The 17,759-nt window shown below is 52.3% G+C and overlaps 1 protein-coding gene across 1 annotated transcript; it reads right to left on the reverse strand.

Moving 5' to 3' along the window:
• Positions 1 to 1,957: 1,957 nt before the first annotated feature.
• On the reverse strand, positions 1,958 to 17,441 carry ANHX (anomalous homeobox). Its single transcript, XM_086347108.1, has 9 exons — positions 17,172 to 17,441; positions 14,854 to 14,981; positions 12,003 to 12,126; positions 11,034 to 11,250; positions 10,524 to 10,644; positions 9,094 to 9,386; positions 5,524 to 5,671; positions 2,847 to 2,931; positions 1,958 to 2,571 (listed from the first exon to the last, which is right to left on the reverse strand). Exons 1-9 carry the CDS (start codon positions 17,418 to 17,420, stop codon positions 2,485 to 2,487), a joined length of 1,452 nt encoding a protein of 483 aa, XP_086203234.1. The 5' UTR covers positions 17,421 to 17,441; the 3' UTR covers positions 1,958 to 2,484.
• Between the last annotated feature and the right edge of the window lie 318 nt (positions 17,442 to 17,759).

Raw genomic sequence — 17,759 nt, forward strand, 5'->3', positions numbered from 1 at the left:
AAAGGTGGGAAGGAGGAAAACGCCGTGGAGGTCCTCATGCAACCTGTTCACCATGGTCCTGCCTCTAATCTGACCAGCTGCCACACAGATAACTCCTTGCCGGGCACCCAGGCTCTGCTGACCATAGGAGAGATCTGGACAGGCCCAGAGCTCTGCGTGTTTCCTGGGAAAGTTGAGGGGTGGCACATCCCTTGGCAGCCCAGGGTGTTATAAGCCCTGACCCCTTACCCTAAAGTATGTTCACTAACTGTGCTGCCCTTCTGTGCAGAATTTGGATGAATGAGGGTGAGTGAGTCTAAAGAGTGTGCTTCATGTGGGGACAGCCTGTGTGGGTAAGAGCGAGTTAATGATGTGCGTGGACTCAGTTATTTGCACCAACCACCATGGGGTGAAGGGTAAACCATAAAGTTGAAAAGTGACTCTTGGTGATGGGGTGAACACTGTATGGGCATGTGGGGGCAAGTTGGTGATGTTTGAGATCCTAGAACTGGGAAATGAAAGTAAAGTGCTCATGAATTCTGAGAATTAGGTAAGCAGATTAGGGAGACCAATGAATTAGTTAATACAAACTTTGATGAGAAACAGATATTTGCATAGCTTCAAAGCACCGTCCCCTAAAATACTTACACAAAGAGAAAAGGAGTAACTTTATAGTGGAGAAGCTTGGCTGGGAACACCCTAACCAAGTGATGGAGATGAACACCAGCAGTAACAGGGTGAGCAAGATTCACATGAGGCCCAGAGGCTGCAGTAAGGACCAATCATCACTTCTGGGATATCCCTTCCAAATGCATACCCCAAATCACATGGTCACTTTGGGGGACATTCTGCACAGAAACTGGTTTGTAATCCCCAAGTCAAGGTCCCGGAAGTCCAGGAGAAACCAGGACTGTCCCAGGCGGGAGGGCATTGAGAGATTTTCTGAGTAAATGTAGCACATGTTGTGGAGTGGATGTGGATTCTTTCATTCAGGCCAATATTGGGACAACTAACTGGACTTCCTCCAGGTCTAGCAATTAGGACTGACTTCCGGATTTCAATGGAGGAGCTGTGGTCATGCCGAATGCCTTATCTGAAGGGAACACACAGAAGCATTAGGGGGATGATGGGCATCTGGTCAGTAACTTATTCTCAAATGGTTCAAAGAAAATGAGATACATTTTCCATTTTCAACATTTTCTTAAGTTTTCGACTGTTCCCAAATAAATGTTTTAAAACTGAAAGGCCCTAGTTTTAGGGACCTAGAAGGTGAGTGGCCATCTGAGCTGCACATCTGTCACTCCTGACACTCAGCCCTGTGGTTCTGGGGATGACAATGGGATGGGATGGGGCTGCGGGGGGAGCAGTGAGCGTGGGGGCCCTAGGGCTGTGGGGGCTGAGCACAGGCAGTCTCAGCTGAGACATTCCCTCCAGGAAAGCTCATAGGGTCTCTTTAAGTGTCCTTGGTTCTCAGCTGTTCCCCGCTTCACCCCACCTTCAGCAACTACCTGGAAGTGCCCCTTTATTCCTCTGCCTCCCCCACAATCCTGTGAGCCCCAAGGGCACAAACCTGACTCTATTACCCATTATATTACCTCTGTCAACCAACACGATGGGAAGGCAAGGGTGGGTCAAGGGGCTGCTCCTGGAGGTGACAGTCCTAGTTGTCAAAGTTCCCATTCAAGCGTGTCACGGGAGGACCAGGAGCTGCAACCAGCCTAGCCCTGGGGCCTGTGCTTCCCTGCCCACTGCTTCCATCTCGGGGCCAATTTCTCATTCCCGGGGCATAACACCAGGTGAGAGGCAGAGGGCAGAGATGCCCATGTGACACTGCTAATAAAACAGAGCCATTGGAAAGGATCTGAATGTCCATCACCAGGGTCCTGATGCATGAATTAGTGCCCTCACACTGTGAAATGTGGGCCTGGCCTAAGAGGGGCAGGTGTCCAGGACAGTTAAGTGAATGAAGGACAGGGAGTCAGAACATTAAACTTTTAATTGAACAGAACATTTGCTGGGCAAACACACTGAATCACAACCCTGGGCAAGGCACCCCCCAGCCTAGCAGGCTCTCCCCCAGTGCACGTGCCTCTGTGCAAACCCCAGACTCAGAAATGCCAGAGGTTGCCTACACCTCACTCGCAACATCTACTGGGAGAAGTCTGGCCTTGTCACAGGACAGGTGGGAGGCCCAAAGGGCAACATCCCCTCTCTGAGAAAGGCCTTCACTGCCCAGAACCCACCCTGGAACCTGACTGCAATCTGCTGCTGCCTGCATAGAACAGACCCACCTTTGACTTCTGACTTCAGGAATGTTTCTCAGATGCTTCTTCCAATACAGAAAGTTGACAACCAAACTATTCAAACAGGGCATGGGGGGCTCAGCAGAACCCCCAGGAAACTCTGGGGACCTCCTTCTTCAGTAGGGATAAAGCTCTGTTACTTGATTTGCTGGATGTCCACAGCTGCTCCCCTGGAGCACTGGCCAGGCTCCCAAGAAGCGGCTCAGCCCAGGCTACCCGCTGAAAGCTCCAGGAGCATCCTGGCTCCCCAGAAGGCGTCGCTGGAGGTCTGCCCGTCAGACCACTGCACCTGGGAAGCCAACGCAAGTGTCACATGCGGAGACGGAGACGCCCTTTGCCGCTCTGCCCTCCCACTTGGCACTCCCAACCCTGGGACTCACCCTCTGGACTCGGTAGGAAACCCTGCCCCAGAACACTCGCCTCCCAGCTCCCCTTCCATTGAAGTCCAGCCTCCAGACGTCCCTGGCTCACGTTCAGCTCTGCCCATTTTAGTCACCCTGAAGACCCAAGCTGGGGACCCAGGAGTCAGGAAGGAAGCCCACAGTACTTGTAGGAGGGTCTCACCTGGCTGGAGGGAGGGGGCTGGCTCAGCTCCACGGCAGACATGGGGCCAGGGAAGCCTGGTGGGGCCGGAGTCAGGTCTGAGGAGCTGGAAAAGGGACGGTGTCAGGACAGGCCCTCTGCCAGGCCCTGTTTGAGGGTCACACTGTCCCCTGTGAGCCCCATACTCGGAGAGCTTTCTACCTGTCTGAAGCCCTTCCAGGTGACAGGCTCTCTGGGAACAGCCTCCTCCTGCAAGGCGCTCAGGTGTGCAGGATGCTGGAGGGGCCTCAGGACACCTCAAGCAGGTGGCTCAGGTAGTCAGGGAGCAAGCACACCAGGGCAAGCTCACAGAAGAGGGGGTGGTGAGCAGAGACGTAAAGGGAGAGAAGGCCACAAAGGGACAGCCTGAGGCATGAAGAGGCCAGAAGGTGCTTAGAACCAAGTCAAGGAGAGCAGCAGCGGGAGCAGGGCAGGAGATAGGTGCAGCCACTCAGGACAACAGTCATGTAGGTCCTTGAAGTCAAACCACATCTACCCTGTGACCTAGTCACCCCACTGCTAGGTGTATACACCCCAGAGACACGAAGGCAAACGTGCAGGCCACCATGTGTGCAGCCAGGCACACACCAAACTCAAACCAGGAGCTCCCAAATGCCTCCAGCACATATGTCAAGCCACACCAAGACTAGGACTCAGCAAGAAAGAGGAAGGGGTGCTGATACACACAGGAGAAAGGGGGTTGCTACACACAGGAGGAGGGGTGTTGCTACACACAGGAGGAGGGGTGTTGCTACACACAGGAGGAGGGGTGCTGATACACACAGGAGGCGGAGTGTTGCTACACAGAGGAGAAAGGGTGTTGATACACACAGGAGGAGGGGTGTTGCTACACACAGGAGAAAGGGTGTTGATACACACAGGAGGAGGGGTGTTGCTACACACAGGAGAAAGGGTGTTGATACACACAGGAGGAGGGGTGTTGCTACACACAGGAGAAAGGGTGTTGATACACACAGGAGGAAAGGTGTTGATACACACAGGAGGAGGGGTGTTGATACACACAGGAGAAAGGGTGTTGATACACACAGGAGGAAAGGTGTTGATACACACAGGAGGAAGGGTGTTGATACACACAGGAGGAGGAGTGTTGATACACACAGGAGAAAGGGTGTTGATACACACAGGAGGAGGGGTGTTGATACACACAAGAGGAAGGGAGCTGATACACACAGGAGGAGGGGTGTTGCTACACACAGGAGAAAGGGTGTTGATACACACAGGAGGAAGGGTGTTGATACACACAAGAGGAAGGGAGCTGATACACACAGGAGGAGGGGTGTTGCTACACACAGGAGAAAGGGTGTTGATACACACAGGAGGAAGGGTGTTGATACGCACAGGAGGAAGGGTGTTGATACACACAGGAAGAAGGGGTGATGATACACATAGGAGAAAGGGTGTTGATACACACAGGAGGAGGGGTGTTGATACACACAGGAAGAAGGGGTGTTGCTACACACAGGAGGAGAGGTGTTGATACACACAAGAGGAGGGGTGTTGGTACACAAAAGGAAGGGGAGCTAATACACACAGGAGAAAGGGTGTTGATACACACAAGAGGTGGGTGTTGATACACACAGCAGTAAGGACAGGTCTCAAGCAGTTAGGCTGAGTGAAGGAAGCCATATAATAAAAAAAGGGCAGATGCTGTATGATTTCACTCATATGAAATTCTTAGAAAATTCAGCTAAAGAAAGCAGATCCTTGGTCCTGGGGAGATGGGAGTGAGGGGTGGAGGCAGATGGAAACAGCTCTGTGGCCCATGACCTAAAGCATAGTTATGGTCTGTGATGAATACATAAGTCACACTCAGAAAACTGTCATTTGTATCATCTAAACCTGTTGGTTTACTTTACACCCAGCGAAGCTGTTTTTAAATAAAGAATCAAGGGTATCAGATCAGAACAAAGATGAGCTGGAGCATCGGAGTCCAAGGGTGAGAAAACCAGTGGAGAGTCCAAGCAGCCCCGAGGGGGCCCTGTGGCTGCTCCTCTCCATAGGGCTTCTGCTCATAAACCCACATCATCTGGCTGTTACCACAAGCAGAGCCTGTTTCCTCAGGAGGCTGCTCCCCTCCTCTCGCATGTCCCCCAGTAATTCTGCCCTCACTGGGCACCTGATCTTCAGCTCCTAGATTTGGGAGACCCCAAACCCTGGGGACCCTGTCCTGTGACCCTCTATCATAGGTTCCCCCTTCACCAGAGGCCCAATACTCTCCTGTGAAATCTGAACCACTGTCACGCCCCCATACCACAGTCTGCAGCACATCCCCTATTCACAGCCCTCCCAAGCTCCTTTAAAATTATAATTTGGAATATAAAAGCAGGCTCTTGATGCTGTCCAGAAACTGAAACAATCTTTGGGGAAAAGAAAATGCCTGAAAGAGGCTGCTAGAGCCCAGGGAGACCTCTGGGGAAGCACCATCCACATGCCTGTATCTGCTCCCATGCTTGCAAGTGTTCTTTTGTCTGTGGGAAAAACTATGATCATGTAGGATGGGGGAACTGTTGAGGTTTCCAGAAATCCATAAGGAAAAGACCTCATCTACCCCGTGGCAGATGGTGAGTCTCCCGTCCAGGCATCACCCCATGAGTGGCCCATAGGAAGTGTCACCTGAGCCCGATGGCTCTGCACCTACCTCTGGTTGAGGATGAAATCGGGAGCCTGTGCCGGGGGCTGGGTTACCCGGAGGTTGCCTGCCTGTTGTTCTGCTTGGCTACCACAGGAACCCGGATCCTCCTCCAGGTATGTGCCCTGGGGTTTGATGCTGGGAGGGTCAGCAAATCCTGCAGGGGAGGAAACCCCACAACCCAGAGCTGGGAGACAGGAGCACAGTCCACGTGCCCAACACAGAGGTCCATGGAGAGGCAGCGTCCAGTCTGCCAGCCCCCGGCCTCAGCTCTGCGTTGAGGAAAGAGAAGCCACTTTTTTCCATCTCAGTGGCTTTTTCAGGCTTCCAGAGACCAAAACAATGTCATATTTCACTGGCTTCAAGTTTTTGTCATTCTAGACCTCACACCAGCCCAACAAAGACTCAGTATCCAAATCTGCCCACATTCACCACTGCCGTGTGAGGACAGACTCCTCGGTGCCTCCCTGCTTCACCACAGGCTGAGCCCAGCCACCCGCCACTTCCCTCCCCTTTTTCCTTGGGTTTCACCTTGACTTCATGTCAGTGCAAGGTGTCACTCCCTTGCCCCACCCTTTCTCTTTACTTAAATGTTGTAGAAACTCTCTCAGAGTGCCTTTTACTCTAAAAAGGAAAACCACACGGACTCGATCTGTTCCGGGTTGACATTTAGGAGCAAAGTAAGCTAAGCAAGAAGATTCACTTGTGCCCTAAGTCCATCTGGGCAATAAAACTAGCAAGCGTCCTGATCTCAGACCCCAAACAACGGTCTTCCCTCCTGTCTGCCAGAGCAACCATCTCATCTCTCAGCTGCTCAGACCTGCCGAACCGTTTGCTGTGTGACTGCCTCCATCTCTGTCGTATCTTCTTCCCACAGAACTTCAAAGATACTCTGAGGTCCATGAAATATGGTTAAGTGCAAATTTGAACAATTCAATTCACACAGAATAGATCAACGGGTTACAGCTTCTTCCTCTAAGAATAAGGAAAATAAAGAGCCCGAAGCCTAGAACAAAGGGAGTGTCATGGGCAGGGCAATTATCAGGTGGGAGGTGTCCATGTTCGGCAGATGCAGGGCACACGTCCAATGCCAGGGTGGTGGGTAGGGTGTCTGAAGGGAAGCCAGGGTGTAAGCAGGGGTCAAGGACCCTGAGGAGTTTGCAGAGAGGGAAGGAAAATGAGGTGCTCAGGTGGTCAGCAGGGAGCTCACCAATTCCCACAGAACATCACCCCTCACATAATGCTTGACATGGTGTGAAAACCAGCTCCCCTCTTCCCAGTATGAGGCTGGCCACTGCCTGTCCTGACTCCAGCCTTGTTAGTACACATGGACAGGAAAAGGTCTCAGAAATGAAAGACCAATCTGTTCAGAAGGAAAAACCACCTCAGAGAAATAAGTCTCCAGGCTTTTCCACTTTCAGGCCCCACCTCTTCCTGTTTCCAAGAAAGGACCTGAATCCACGATCCTAACATTTCCTCCTTCAGGCAACAAAGCATATTTACTGAAGCTTGTAAGCAGGATACTCAGAGAAGTATAGATATTGCATCTATAAAAAGTAACACAATCTATGAAGAAAGGAAAAGCAGAATTAAGAAAAGAGAGCTTGGAGTTCTCTTAAAATACGTAACGGTCATAATATCAGAAGACAGGACTTCCCCGGTGATCTGGTGGTTAAGAATCGCCTGCCAGTGCAGGAGATATGGGTTTGATTCCTGGTCCGGGAATTTTCCACATGCCAACTAAACCCATGAGTCACAACTACTGAACCCCACGTGCGCCTATGGCCCGTGCTCTGCAACGAGAGAAGCCACTGCAGTGAGAAGCCTGTGCACTGCCACCAGAGAGTAGCCCCTGCTCACTGCAACCAAGACCCAGTGCAGCAAAAACAAGTAAATAAATGCTTTTTTAATTAGATCAGAAGATAAATTTTAAGACAAAAGCATATACAATAAAAAGCAACTTTTTAAAGGTAAGCATTTTGGGAGATTGGCCCAGGATTTCCAACATCCAAATAACATTTGTGCTGTAAAGAGAGAACTGGAAGGAGGAAATTATCAGGAAACTATCAAAGAATATTACAGAAAATGCCTGGAGCTTAAAGAAGACCTTGCTCTCTCTCTAAATTGAAAGGCTTAACAACAAAGTGATTTTAAAAGACTCACACCTAGAACCATCCCTGTGAAATTTCAGAACACCAAGACTTAAAAAATAAAAAGCTCCAAGAAAGGAAAAATATGTAAAACATGTAAAGATCAGAATGCATCTGACTTAAAATGACAGCGCTGGATGCTGTACTGATATGTTGCTTTCAAATTTCTAAGGGAAAAAAGTGTTTTGAACTCAGAATTCTGTCCCTGACAAATCATTAATCAAGCATGAGGGAAGATTAAAGACAATTTCAAAAGATGCAAGGAATCAGAAAATTTACCTGTGGTCACCCTTTCTTCTAAAGTTAAAGACATTCTCTAACATAACAAGAGTCAAGAAAGAAAGAACAAGACTTGCAATTAAGGAAACACTGAAGTGGAATTTCCCTGGCGGTCCAATGGTTAAGATTTCACCTTCCAACGCAAGGGAGGAGGGTTTGATCCCTGATCAGGGAACTGAGATTCAACACTGAAGCAAACCCAGGCGCTCTCAGGATGATGGCTCCATCCCAGGCCTAGGCAGACTGCACTTGGATGGGGACAGGGAGAAGGAGGCTCCCAGCAACAAGTCTTCAGAGGTGATGTTTGAAATATTGGGAGAAGCTAAGGACGTGATAAAAGCAGACAATGTAAGAAAAAAGAAAGGCAACGAGAAATTGTAAGACATATATATATATATATATATAACCACAGAGGAGGGCTTCGCAAGTGGCGCTAGTGGCAAAGACTGCCGATGCAGGTAGACACAGAGATGTGTTTGATCCCTGGGTCAAGAAGATCCCCTGAAGGAGGGCACGGCAACCCACTCCAGTACTGCCTGGGAAATTTCAAGGACGGGGGAGCCGGCGGGCTACAGTCCATAGGGTCACAAAGAGTCAGACATGACTGAAGTGACTTAGCATGCATGCATAACCACAGAAGACTAAGAAATTTAGGTGACAGGCTGAATTCAGTGCCAATATCCTCCTTATGGAGGTCACAAGATGCTGTCATGTTTGGTGCACAAGATACATACCTGAATACATTTTCATTAAGGGTATGTATAGGTACAATTACAACTAAGAAAGAAACCAGGACAAGAGGGTAGAAGTCCGAGCAGCTCAGCCCTCCTCTGTGCTAGCAGATGTGGACAAGCTAGTCACAGGGACTGGAGGCAGGGCTGGCAGCCATTCCATTCCATTCCAACTCTTTCCTCACTATCCTATTTTTCAGTCATGTGCACATTTTATTTTGAAAACAAAAATAAATGAAAAAAACATCCAGCTGTTCGTGGGAAGAGACTGTTCCAACTGCACTGGTTTGTGGGTCTAATAAAATACATGGGATTCAGGCAGAAAGTCCTTGCCCCTCAAAATCCTGCCCCTTCAAATGAGACACAAGCCATCAAAGCATCTGATGTAGAAACACGTGGTCTGTCTAGAGTGGACCCACCTGTGGGGCTGGGCTCCCTGAGGGCGGTGAAGGACACAGCCAGAGCAGCGTCTGTAGGGCGCATGGTGAGGTCCAGCCCATGACTGTGGATCAGCTGCCCAGTCTGGAAGGAAACTTCCTTGGAGGATGCCAGTGCGAGAGACATCAGCCACGACTCAGGGGCAGCCAGAGAGGGATCCAGCATATCGTTGGCAGCAGCCAGAGGACAGAGACCAGGGCCAGAGCAGACAGGGGGCAGAGTGGCAGGATCATGGTTAGGTCCCTCCTGGTATATCTCACCACCCTGCAGAGACCTGGGGGACACAGGGAACACCACCCCTTGGTGGGCAGAGGCTCCCTCAGACCAGAGAAGTGGGGCCTGGGAGGATATTCCAGCTCAGCCTGGGAATCTGGGCTCAGATGGCTGTGGGGCCCACCACATTCCCAGTCATGCTGCCTTCACCATCCTCCCTGGGGCTGCAAGAGTAAAAAATATTACTGCTAGAAACCTAAGATACATTAGCAGTTTATTTACAAGTGCTTTCAATGAAGCATTGTTCTGCAATAGTGAAAGCTGAAAATGATTAGGAACAGCCTAACAGTTGAGGGACTATATGAAGGTGGATCCTAAAGGACTATCACACAGAAGTTAATAATTCAAAGAATCAATATTCCACAAACGCTCACTGTATCTCAGATGGCGCTCTTGGGCTTTTGTTAACAACTCCCCACCTCTATAATCTGTGTGATGACCTGCATGGCAGGGCTTATCACTGTCCCCATTTCACAGATGAAAAAAGTGAGACACCAAGAGGTCATGGGAACTTGCCTAAGGCCACATGGCTGGGTAGTGCTGGCCTGAATGTGAGGTGTCAGCTCAGGTAATGTCATGAGAGATGCTAATAACACAAGGGTAACAGGGAAAAGCGGGCACAGCCTGATGGCTTATACAGCACGAACATGACCCCTCGCTCAGACTCAGTCCCCCTGCTGGCCAGCACTCTTCTCACAGCAGTCTGTGCAGCGTCACAGGAGCGGCAAGGTAAGATGAGACACTGGGCTGTGGGAGGGACTTACTAACTTAGTGGTTACTAACTTAGAGATATACCAACCACACCAAATGCTGGAGATAAACAAACCACGAGGAAGGCCATTTGCCTTTAGGAGATAGTTCTGCATGTTCTTCTAAGTCTGTTTCCCCATTCTCCAAAATTTACATGAAGTCAGGCTGTGAGTCAGGCTCCAGGAAGCAAGTGTGCTGTACATGACGTGGGTTCCTTGCCAGTGGCTCCCCCTCCTACCTGGGATCACAGCTATCTCTGCCCTCAGCCATCACAGACTTGGTCCCAGGGTCTGGCTGGTGTTCCTATGCCCACTCCATTCCTGGTCTCCCACCGAGAGTGGGAAACTGAACAGGGAGACAGTCCCCTGGCCTATGTGCGTGGCAGTACCTGGGAGCCAGTGACTTGGGCATAGTCTCGTCTCCAGAGAAGTCTGGGGTCAGAGCCACCGGCTCCCACGGCCCTTGGGTGGTCTCCAGGGTCTGTAGAGGCCCACTTTTCTCAGGTCCTGCTAAAAGCCGATCAGAGGGGAAGGGAGGCTGGGTGATGCTTGGAGTCCCAGCCTCCTTCCCAGCAGATTGAGAGCAGTCACGCTGGCTGCCTGCTGCTCTTTGTTTGATCCTTGATCTGTCTTTGGTCTGAACTGAAACCCACAATTATGAACCCAGGCCACCCCAATTCTGGTGTTTGGCTCAACTCCCCGACTCCTGGGCCTGACCTCACAGTAATCGCTCAACGCAAAATGCTGCTGCAGCCCACCCGGGCCACCCTGAGCCCAACCTGACCCTTAGCGTCAGTGAGCTCACTTCCCACAGGGTGAGGTGCTGAACGTGCAGACTCGGACTGGAGGAGGAGGCCTGGCTGGTCCTAGATACAGGTTTTGTCAGAGGGGCCACTCACTTGACCACTGAGGCCTGTCCACAAGCCCAGAGCCAAGCTGGGGGTGGTCTGTTGGCTGCGGGGGTAGGTGCCGACTCGCCTCCCCCGACGTAAGGTCTTCTGCTGAGTCTGGGGCTGGCGCCGCACGCTGCATCAGGGCCCTCTGGCGCCGCCGGTAATTGGCAAACCAGTTGTAGACTTGCTCCGTGGTCAGGTGCGTCTCAGAGGCCAGGCCCTCCTGCCCCAAAACAACCCACCACTAGCCCACTCCCAAGCCGAGAGGCCAGAGCACCAAGGGGGCCAAGCCACCACCCAGTCACTCACAGCCAGGAGGGCTCCGCGCAGCTGGCAAACCAGATCCTCCCGAGGTGCCACCCAACCACTGACCCTTCACCCTTCCAGGCCAGAGCATATCGGCCATGACCAACCCTGCGACCAGGCACCTCTCAGATGTGAACTGGCACCACTGGCCACAGCGCCCTGCTCTGGGGGAGCCCAGCTGACTGGACGCGGGGAGGAGAGAGCAAGCCAGCTTTCTGAGCAGCAGGGTCTGAGGGGGAAGACTATTGCCCCCTCCACCTGCTCCTGGAGGGCACCCCCCTCCACCCCTCCTGCTGGATCCCCGGCCTCAGCGAGTGCTCAGTGAGTGTCTCCTGAAGTCACACGGGCTGACAGGGTATTAAGATGCTTGTGATGAAACTCACTCCCCAACCTGTGCAGGGTAGACATGCAAGGGCTGCCAACCAAAGGACGCCATCCCCAAGGGAGTTCAGGGTGGTCAGAGCCCACCATCGCCCTGGCAGATAGGCCACTAGGGAGGGTGTGGATCTACCCCCTAAGGTGGTGATGTCACCTAAGAGTGGCAAGCCCCCAAGGGCGTTAGTCCCCCACCTAACAGTGGGGGTGAACCGACCAAGGGTGGGCCTCCCCTAAGGACAGGGAGTGTTGGCGAAGGGGAGGGTGCCTGGCCATGCTCATATCTGCTCTTACCCGCTCAGCCTTGCTGGGGTTGGTGCTCACGCCCGAGGCAAAGTCCTCCAGCTTCTGGCGAACTTCTCTGGGGAAGTTCCGGCTCTTGAGACCATTAGGGCAGAGGGAGGCAGGTGGTGGATTCCTAGAGGAGGACACTGAGGAGGTGGTAACAGACCCCTGCTCCTCTGGATGCACCTGTTGTGCCCCCTGGACTCTTCTCCTTTCAGCGGCCACCCTCCTCCCCACCGTGTGCTGCAGGCCCTGGATCCAAGCCCTGAGCAGGGAGGGGCCTGGTGGTGCCTGGGCCCACACTCCACACTCTCATCAGGGTTCCCAGCACCCCTCACTGACCAGTGGTCCTGACTGCTGAAGCTGGATGATGAAGATATTGAGGTGGGTTATGCTATCCGCTTTACTGACTGTATAACGGAATTTTTTGCAAAAGAAAAAATGACAGGGGGCTCCCTGGTGGCTCAGTGGTAAAGAATCTACCTGCCAATTCAGGAGACGGATTTGATCCCTGGTCTGGGAAGAACGCACGTGCCACAGAGGAACCTAGCTCAGGCACCACAACTACTGAGCCTGTGCTCCAGAGCCTGGGAGCCACAACTACTGAGCCCCAAGCACCCTAAAGCCCATGCTCCGCAACGAGAAGCCACAATAAGAAGCCTGCAGAACACAACCAGAGAGTAGCCCCCACTCACTACAAGGATTCCCTGATGGTTCAGTTGGTAAGGAATCCACCTGCAATGCAGGAGACCCTGGTTCGATTCCTGAGTCAGGAAGTTCCCCAGGAGGAGGGATAGGCTACCCACTCCAGTATTCATAGGCTTCCCTCGTGGCTCAGCTGATAAAGAATCCGCCTGCAATGCGGGAGACCTGGGTTAGATCCCTGGGTTGGGAAGATCCCCCAAAGAAGGCAACGGCTACCCACTGCAGTATTCTGGCCTGGAAAACTCCATGGACTGTGTAGCCCGTGGGGTCACAAAGAGTTGGGCATGACTGAGTGACTCACTGCAACTAAAGAAAAGCCGCACAGCAACAAAGACCCAGCAGAGGCAAAAATAAATAGTTTTCTTTAAATGACATATAAGTGAACAACACCGGTTTTCTACAAGATTTGATATCCAAATACCTATTGAAAATCCCCATGAATGTCAAGAACACACCCCATACATCCAGTGAAGCTCAGTTTCCCACTTTTCACATCTTCCCCCAGCCTGTCCTGCCCGTTCCAGTGAGGAGAGAACACCACGTTCCGGCCAATCAGGCCAAGAGCCTGGGTTTATTATCTTACCTTCTCCAATACATTCAACCTCTCAGCAAATCCTCCTGAGTCCATCCTGACACAACCCATTCCCCAGCCACGGCCTCTCCCAGAACCTCCAAGCACCTCCTGTCTCTGCTCCTGCACTGACCATCATTTGTAACGTGTATCACCCCTCCTCATGCCCAGAGTGCCGTCCCGTGCTCAGGCCTCGTTCAGGTTCTGCGCCCTGTGCTGCAGCCCCCACCGTAACAAAGGGCCACCGAGCCACAGCCCTCTACTGAGCTTGTCCTGTCTGGCATTCCTTGCCCTGAATTAGGGGATCTGCTTTGTTCCCCAGTCTCCAGTCCGTCATGTACATCCAAGTGCAGCTCCAGGAGAGCCCCAGGGGCCTCTTCACAAACAGCAAACTGCTCCCCAAGTCACTTTGCTGAACCACCCTCAGGCAGGCCCTAAAAACCTATAGGGAGGGGACTGACTGCAACCCTTGACAACCTCAAGGCTGATAAACTTCTTGGCTTTGAGGACATATTTGGTGGGCACTCTGAGAAAAATTCTGTCTGACCCAAAGGAATCCATCCATCTCTTCCTCCATCAACTAGGCCCTTGGCCCATCAACTAGGCCCTTGGCTCAGCAACTCCTGTCACTTGGGCTTTTGGGAGCTCAGAGCGAGACCTGCAGCCCCTTCTGGATGGTGGAGCACACCCAAATAAGGAACAAAGGCTCTGCAGCTTCAACGTCTAAGCTGGAATCCTGCCTTTGCGTCTCTCTAGTGTGTAACCAGGTGAGTCACTAATTTGTCTGTGTCTCGGTGTCCTCATGCGTGAATGGTGATAATGGTGATGGTTAGAACTGGTAGTCGTAATGTTTACTTAGTGCTGATTATGGTCATAGTGGTGATTGTTAATTAACATCTGTTCAGCAGCTATCATGTGCCAGACTGTCTTCTAACCAGGGGCCCCCCTGTCCGATGATCTGGGATCTAATGTCTGATGATCTGAAGCAAAGCTGATGTAATAATAACAGAAGTAAAGTGCACAATAACTGTAATATACTTGAATCATCCCCCTTGCCCCTGCATACGCACTGGTCCACGGAAAAATTGTCTTCCACAAAACCCGCCGCTGGTGCCAGACTGGGACCGCTGTTCTAAGCACTACACACATCCACACGGTGCTTATAGCCCCCTCATTTCTATCTGTCTTTAAAAGGTCCTGCAGCCCTGAGGAGCTGCGCTGAAATCCCAGCCAGGCCACTGGCAGAGCCCAACCATGGGGACTAGCTGACATGAGGGGCATCCCTCCTCCCACAGGAGGAAAGTGAGGTCGGGTGCCCACCTGCTGACTCTCTCCCTGCAAGGTCCTCACTGACAGGCAGCGGCTCCTGGCCTGGGTCTTGGGAATGGCTCTCCGTCCTGCCCCGTGGGCAGAGGTGGGACAGTGTTCCCACAGCCGAGCAGGTGGAGAGGTGGCTCAGTGTTGGGCACTGACATCACTGTTTCATCTCGCCTCCCTCCCTCTACTTCACCTCAGCCCTTCTATAGTTCTGGAAGGCAAATCCCTCATGAGCCCCGGGGAATAAGTGCCAAGACCAGCACATACCTCTTCCTGCACCGGAACTTCTGCACCGGTGTCAGCGTGGACACGCCGAGCTTCTTCATGGCCAGACGGTAGTGGATGTCATTCCAGAGCTGCACCAGCTTGGGGCTGCCACCTGGCACCTGGCACCCCTGTGGAAAGAGCCTCCTGAGATCCGCACCCTCCCCTGCCCTGGAGCCCTGTTGTCCACTTGCCTGAGCCCTAAGACCAGCCACCCACTGGCTCCCAATGGTGAGGGCATGAGCTCCATGGCTGGGCTCCAGTCCCTACCAGGCTTGCAGGGAGCCCCTGGGGGGCACAGTTCTCCTCTACCCCCTACAGGTGAGGGGCAGGCAAGGGGAAAGCCACCTCTGGGCTATGGCCACAGCACACAGGAGGCAGAGCTGCGCCAAGGACCATATGAAAGATCAGATTTGAGGGGCCTGAGGCGTCACCCCTATCTTGTATGAGAGGCCTTTCCCACCAGCTGGGTGGGTCCCTGGGTCTCAGAGAGCACATTCTGAGCTGCAGGGGATGAAGGGGTCCTGGTCACACCACTGATGGCTCCCAGACCCAGTGGGACGTGGTCATGTGACCAGACTTTTGAGAGGGCCAAGGATGCTGAGGACAGGCCTGGCCTAGACACAGCCCCTGTGCTTGAACCCCAGTGTTCTCAGGACCATTTTGGTGAGGGAGGTGCTGAGAATCATTTAGCTTTCTTTCCACAGCAATAAAAAACCCATTTTGCTGGGTCGAAGCCTGCAGTCTCCTGCCAGGATAAAGCAGTAGACCCAGGGCACAACCTATGGGCAGGGAAACCACCTAGGGCCTCCCCACCTGCATGAGTGGCCCTGGGCAGGAAACGCCCTTTTCTGAGGTGGTGGCCCCATGGCTTCTCTCAGGTCTCAGAACACATTACTTTCTCAGGGGCGTTTCTGAGTGAGTTACAGTCCCTCTCCTGGGAGTTTTGCATCACATTTCATCCTTGACTGCCTACACAGCAGCTATGACAACTCTGTGTTCATCCATTTCATCTGACATCGCTGGAAATCTGAGTTCTCTTATGTTTCAGGTGTTGGGGATCCTTTAATGAGCAGAACTGATGCGCCCCCTGCTCCTGGGGCCTGCAGTGCAGGAGGGAAGGCAGACAAACACAGGTTGAAAAATAAACAGATTTCTACTTATGAGCTGAGGAAGGAGCCATAGAGGGGGATGAGGGCTCCTTTATATCCTTGACAATAAAGGAGGCACTAGCTGTACAGGGTGACATTTAAAGCAGAAACCAGACACGTAGGAAAGCTCCAGCCACACAGAATGGGGCTCCAGCCTTGGGCAGAGGAAATGACACCTGCAAAATTCAAAAGAAGAGGATCTCAGGAGCTCCAGAAACAGCAAGAAAGCCAGCATGACAAAGGGGGTCAGGAGGGGTCCAAAGACTGGAGAGCAAGCCAGCACTGATGGCAGGCTCTGGGTCCACCGCCTCAGCACACACCATGGTCCCATCTGCAGTTTTAAAACTCCCCCTGGCTGCTAGGTGAGGAACAGATGGAGGGGGCAGGAGAGAACATGGGGGTGCCGGCGGAGAAGGGAGCCAGGTGGATGTCACAGGGCTTGGGGGAGAGGGAGCAGAAATAGAAAGAACTGAAAGAACCGAGTATCTTGGAAGTAAACTCAGCATGACTTATGCATAGATGTACATGCATACATGCATATGGAGTGAAAAAGGAACACTGGCCCCCAAATCTCTTATTAAAACCTTTCGAGCCACACACAGTTTGGAATTCAGAACTTCACACATTTTAGGAAGTAACACAGGTATACACTACAGAATTTGCACCACTCCAGTATGATCTGGGCAAGCACCATCGTGCAACCAAATATACCAATATTTGAGTAGTAAAATGTACCGCAGTAACATAAAGTGGATAAAGACATCACTAGCTTCATGTGGACATAGCTCAGGTTTTCATGCCAAATAACTTGATGTTCAAAGTGCCACCAGAGGACTTACAGACATACTTGTGATTTCAGAGCTCCCGAATGCAGACCCACAGCCAGCAGACTGAGAGACTGGGTCTGTTTGCTTGTCTCACTAACTGGGATGCCAACTTTCCAAGCCAGGACCACGAAGATTCCAAAACTGGACAGTCTCATCTTCAGTTACCAGGCAAGTTAAAACTTAGTAGAGAGAGAGTGGACCATCCCAGCTTGGTTTATGGCACCTCTCCACAAGGTGACAAATGCTGACTCTGGGCATTTGTGTCGTGTTTAGGATGGTGGTGGCCGCTTCCCCTCTCTTCACACCCCCAAGCCCCAACCCCCATCTCACAGACCAGCTCTACCTCCAGCAGCCGGCAGGCGGCCTGGTGCTGCTCTCGCTGGGCCAGCACGCTGGCGCACACCAGGGCCACATCCGCATTGTCCAAGAGGTACAGGCGGAACTGGCTGTCCAGCACGGCTGTGACCAAGGACTGCACCTGGGTGGGGTCATCCTGGAGGTCCCGGCACAGCCTGCCTGCGAGGGTCACCAGCTCCGACAAGGGCAGGCTGGGGCCCTCGTTTCCCCTCAGCAGTTGCAGGAAGCTCTGCATTGCCAGGCGGGTTGGGCCTCTCTGCAAACAAGACGACAAGTCAGGACCACGGCCTGCCCATGGCGATCAGCTGACCGCACATCTATATTCAGCCAAGTCTGCCAGGCCTCTCCTGCCACAGGTACTTGTAATGTGGCAACAGCGAGAGAAGGCAGGTGCATCAGGGACCTGCAGTTTCCCATGAGTCCCCACAACAGTCCAGATCCTGGCTGTGTGTTGTGGCTGCAAGAGTCCTCCTCGCTCCTCACTCCTGGAACCTCTGTTCCCTTTGTGCCCCTTGCCCACATCATCACCTCTCTGTTTCTCACATTTTAAAACTACAATCTGACTGTGTATATA

The sequence above is a fragment of the Bos grunniens genome, chromosome 17 (assembly GCF_055505025.1).
Source record: "Bos grunniens cultivar Pamir isolate PY7600 chromosome 17, Bosgru_T2T1.0, whole genome shotgun sequence".
Taxonomy (NCBI): domain Eukaryota; kingdom Metazoa; phylum Chordata; class Mammalia; order Artiodactyla; family Bovidae; genus Bos; species Bos grunniens.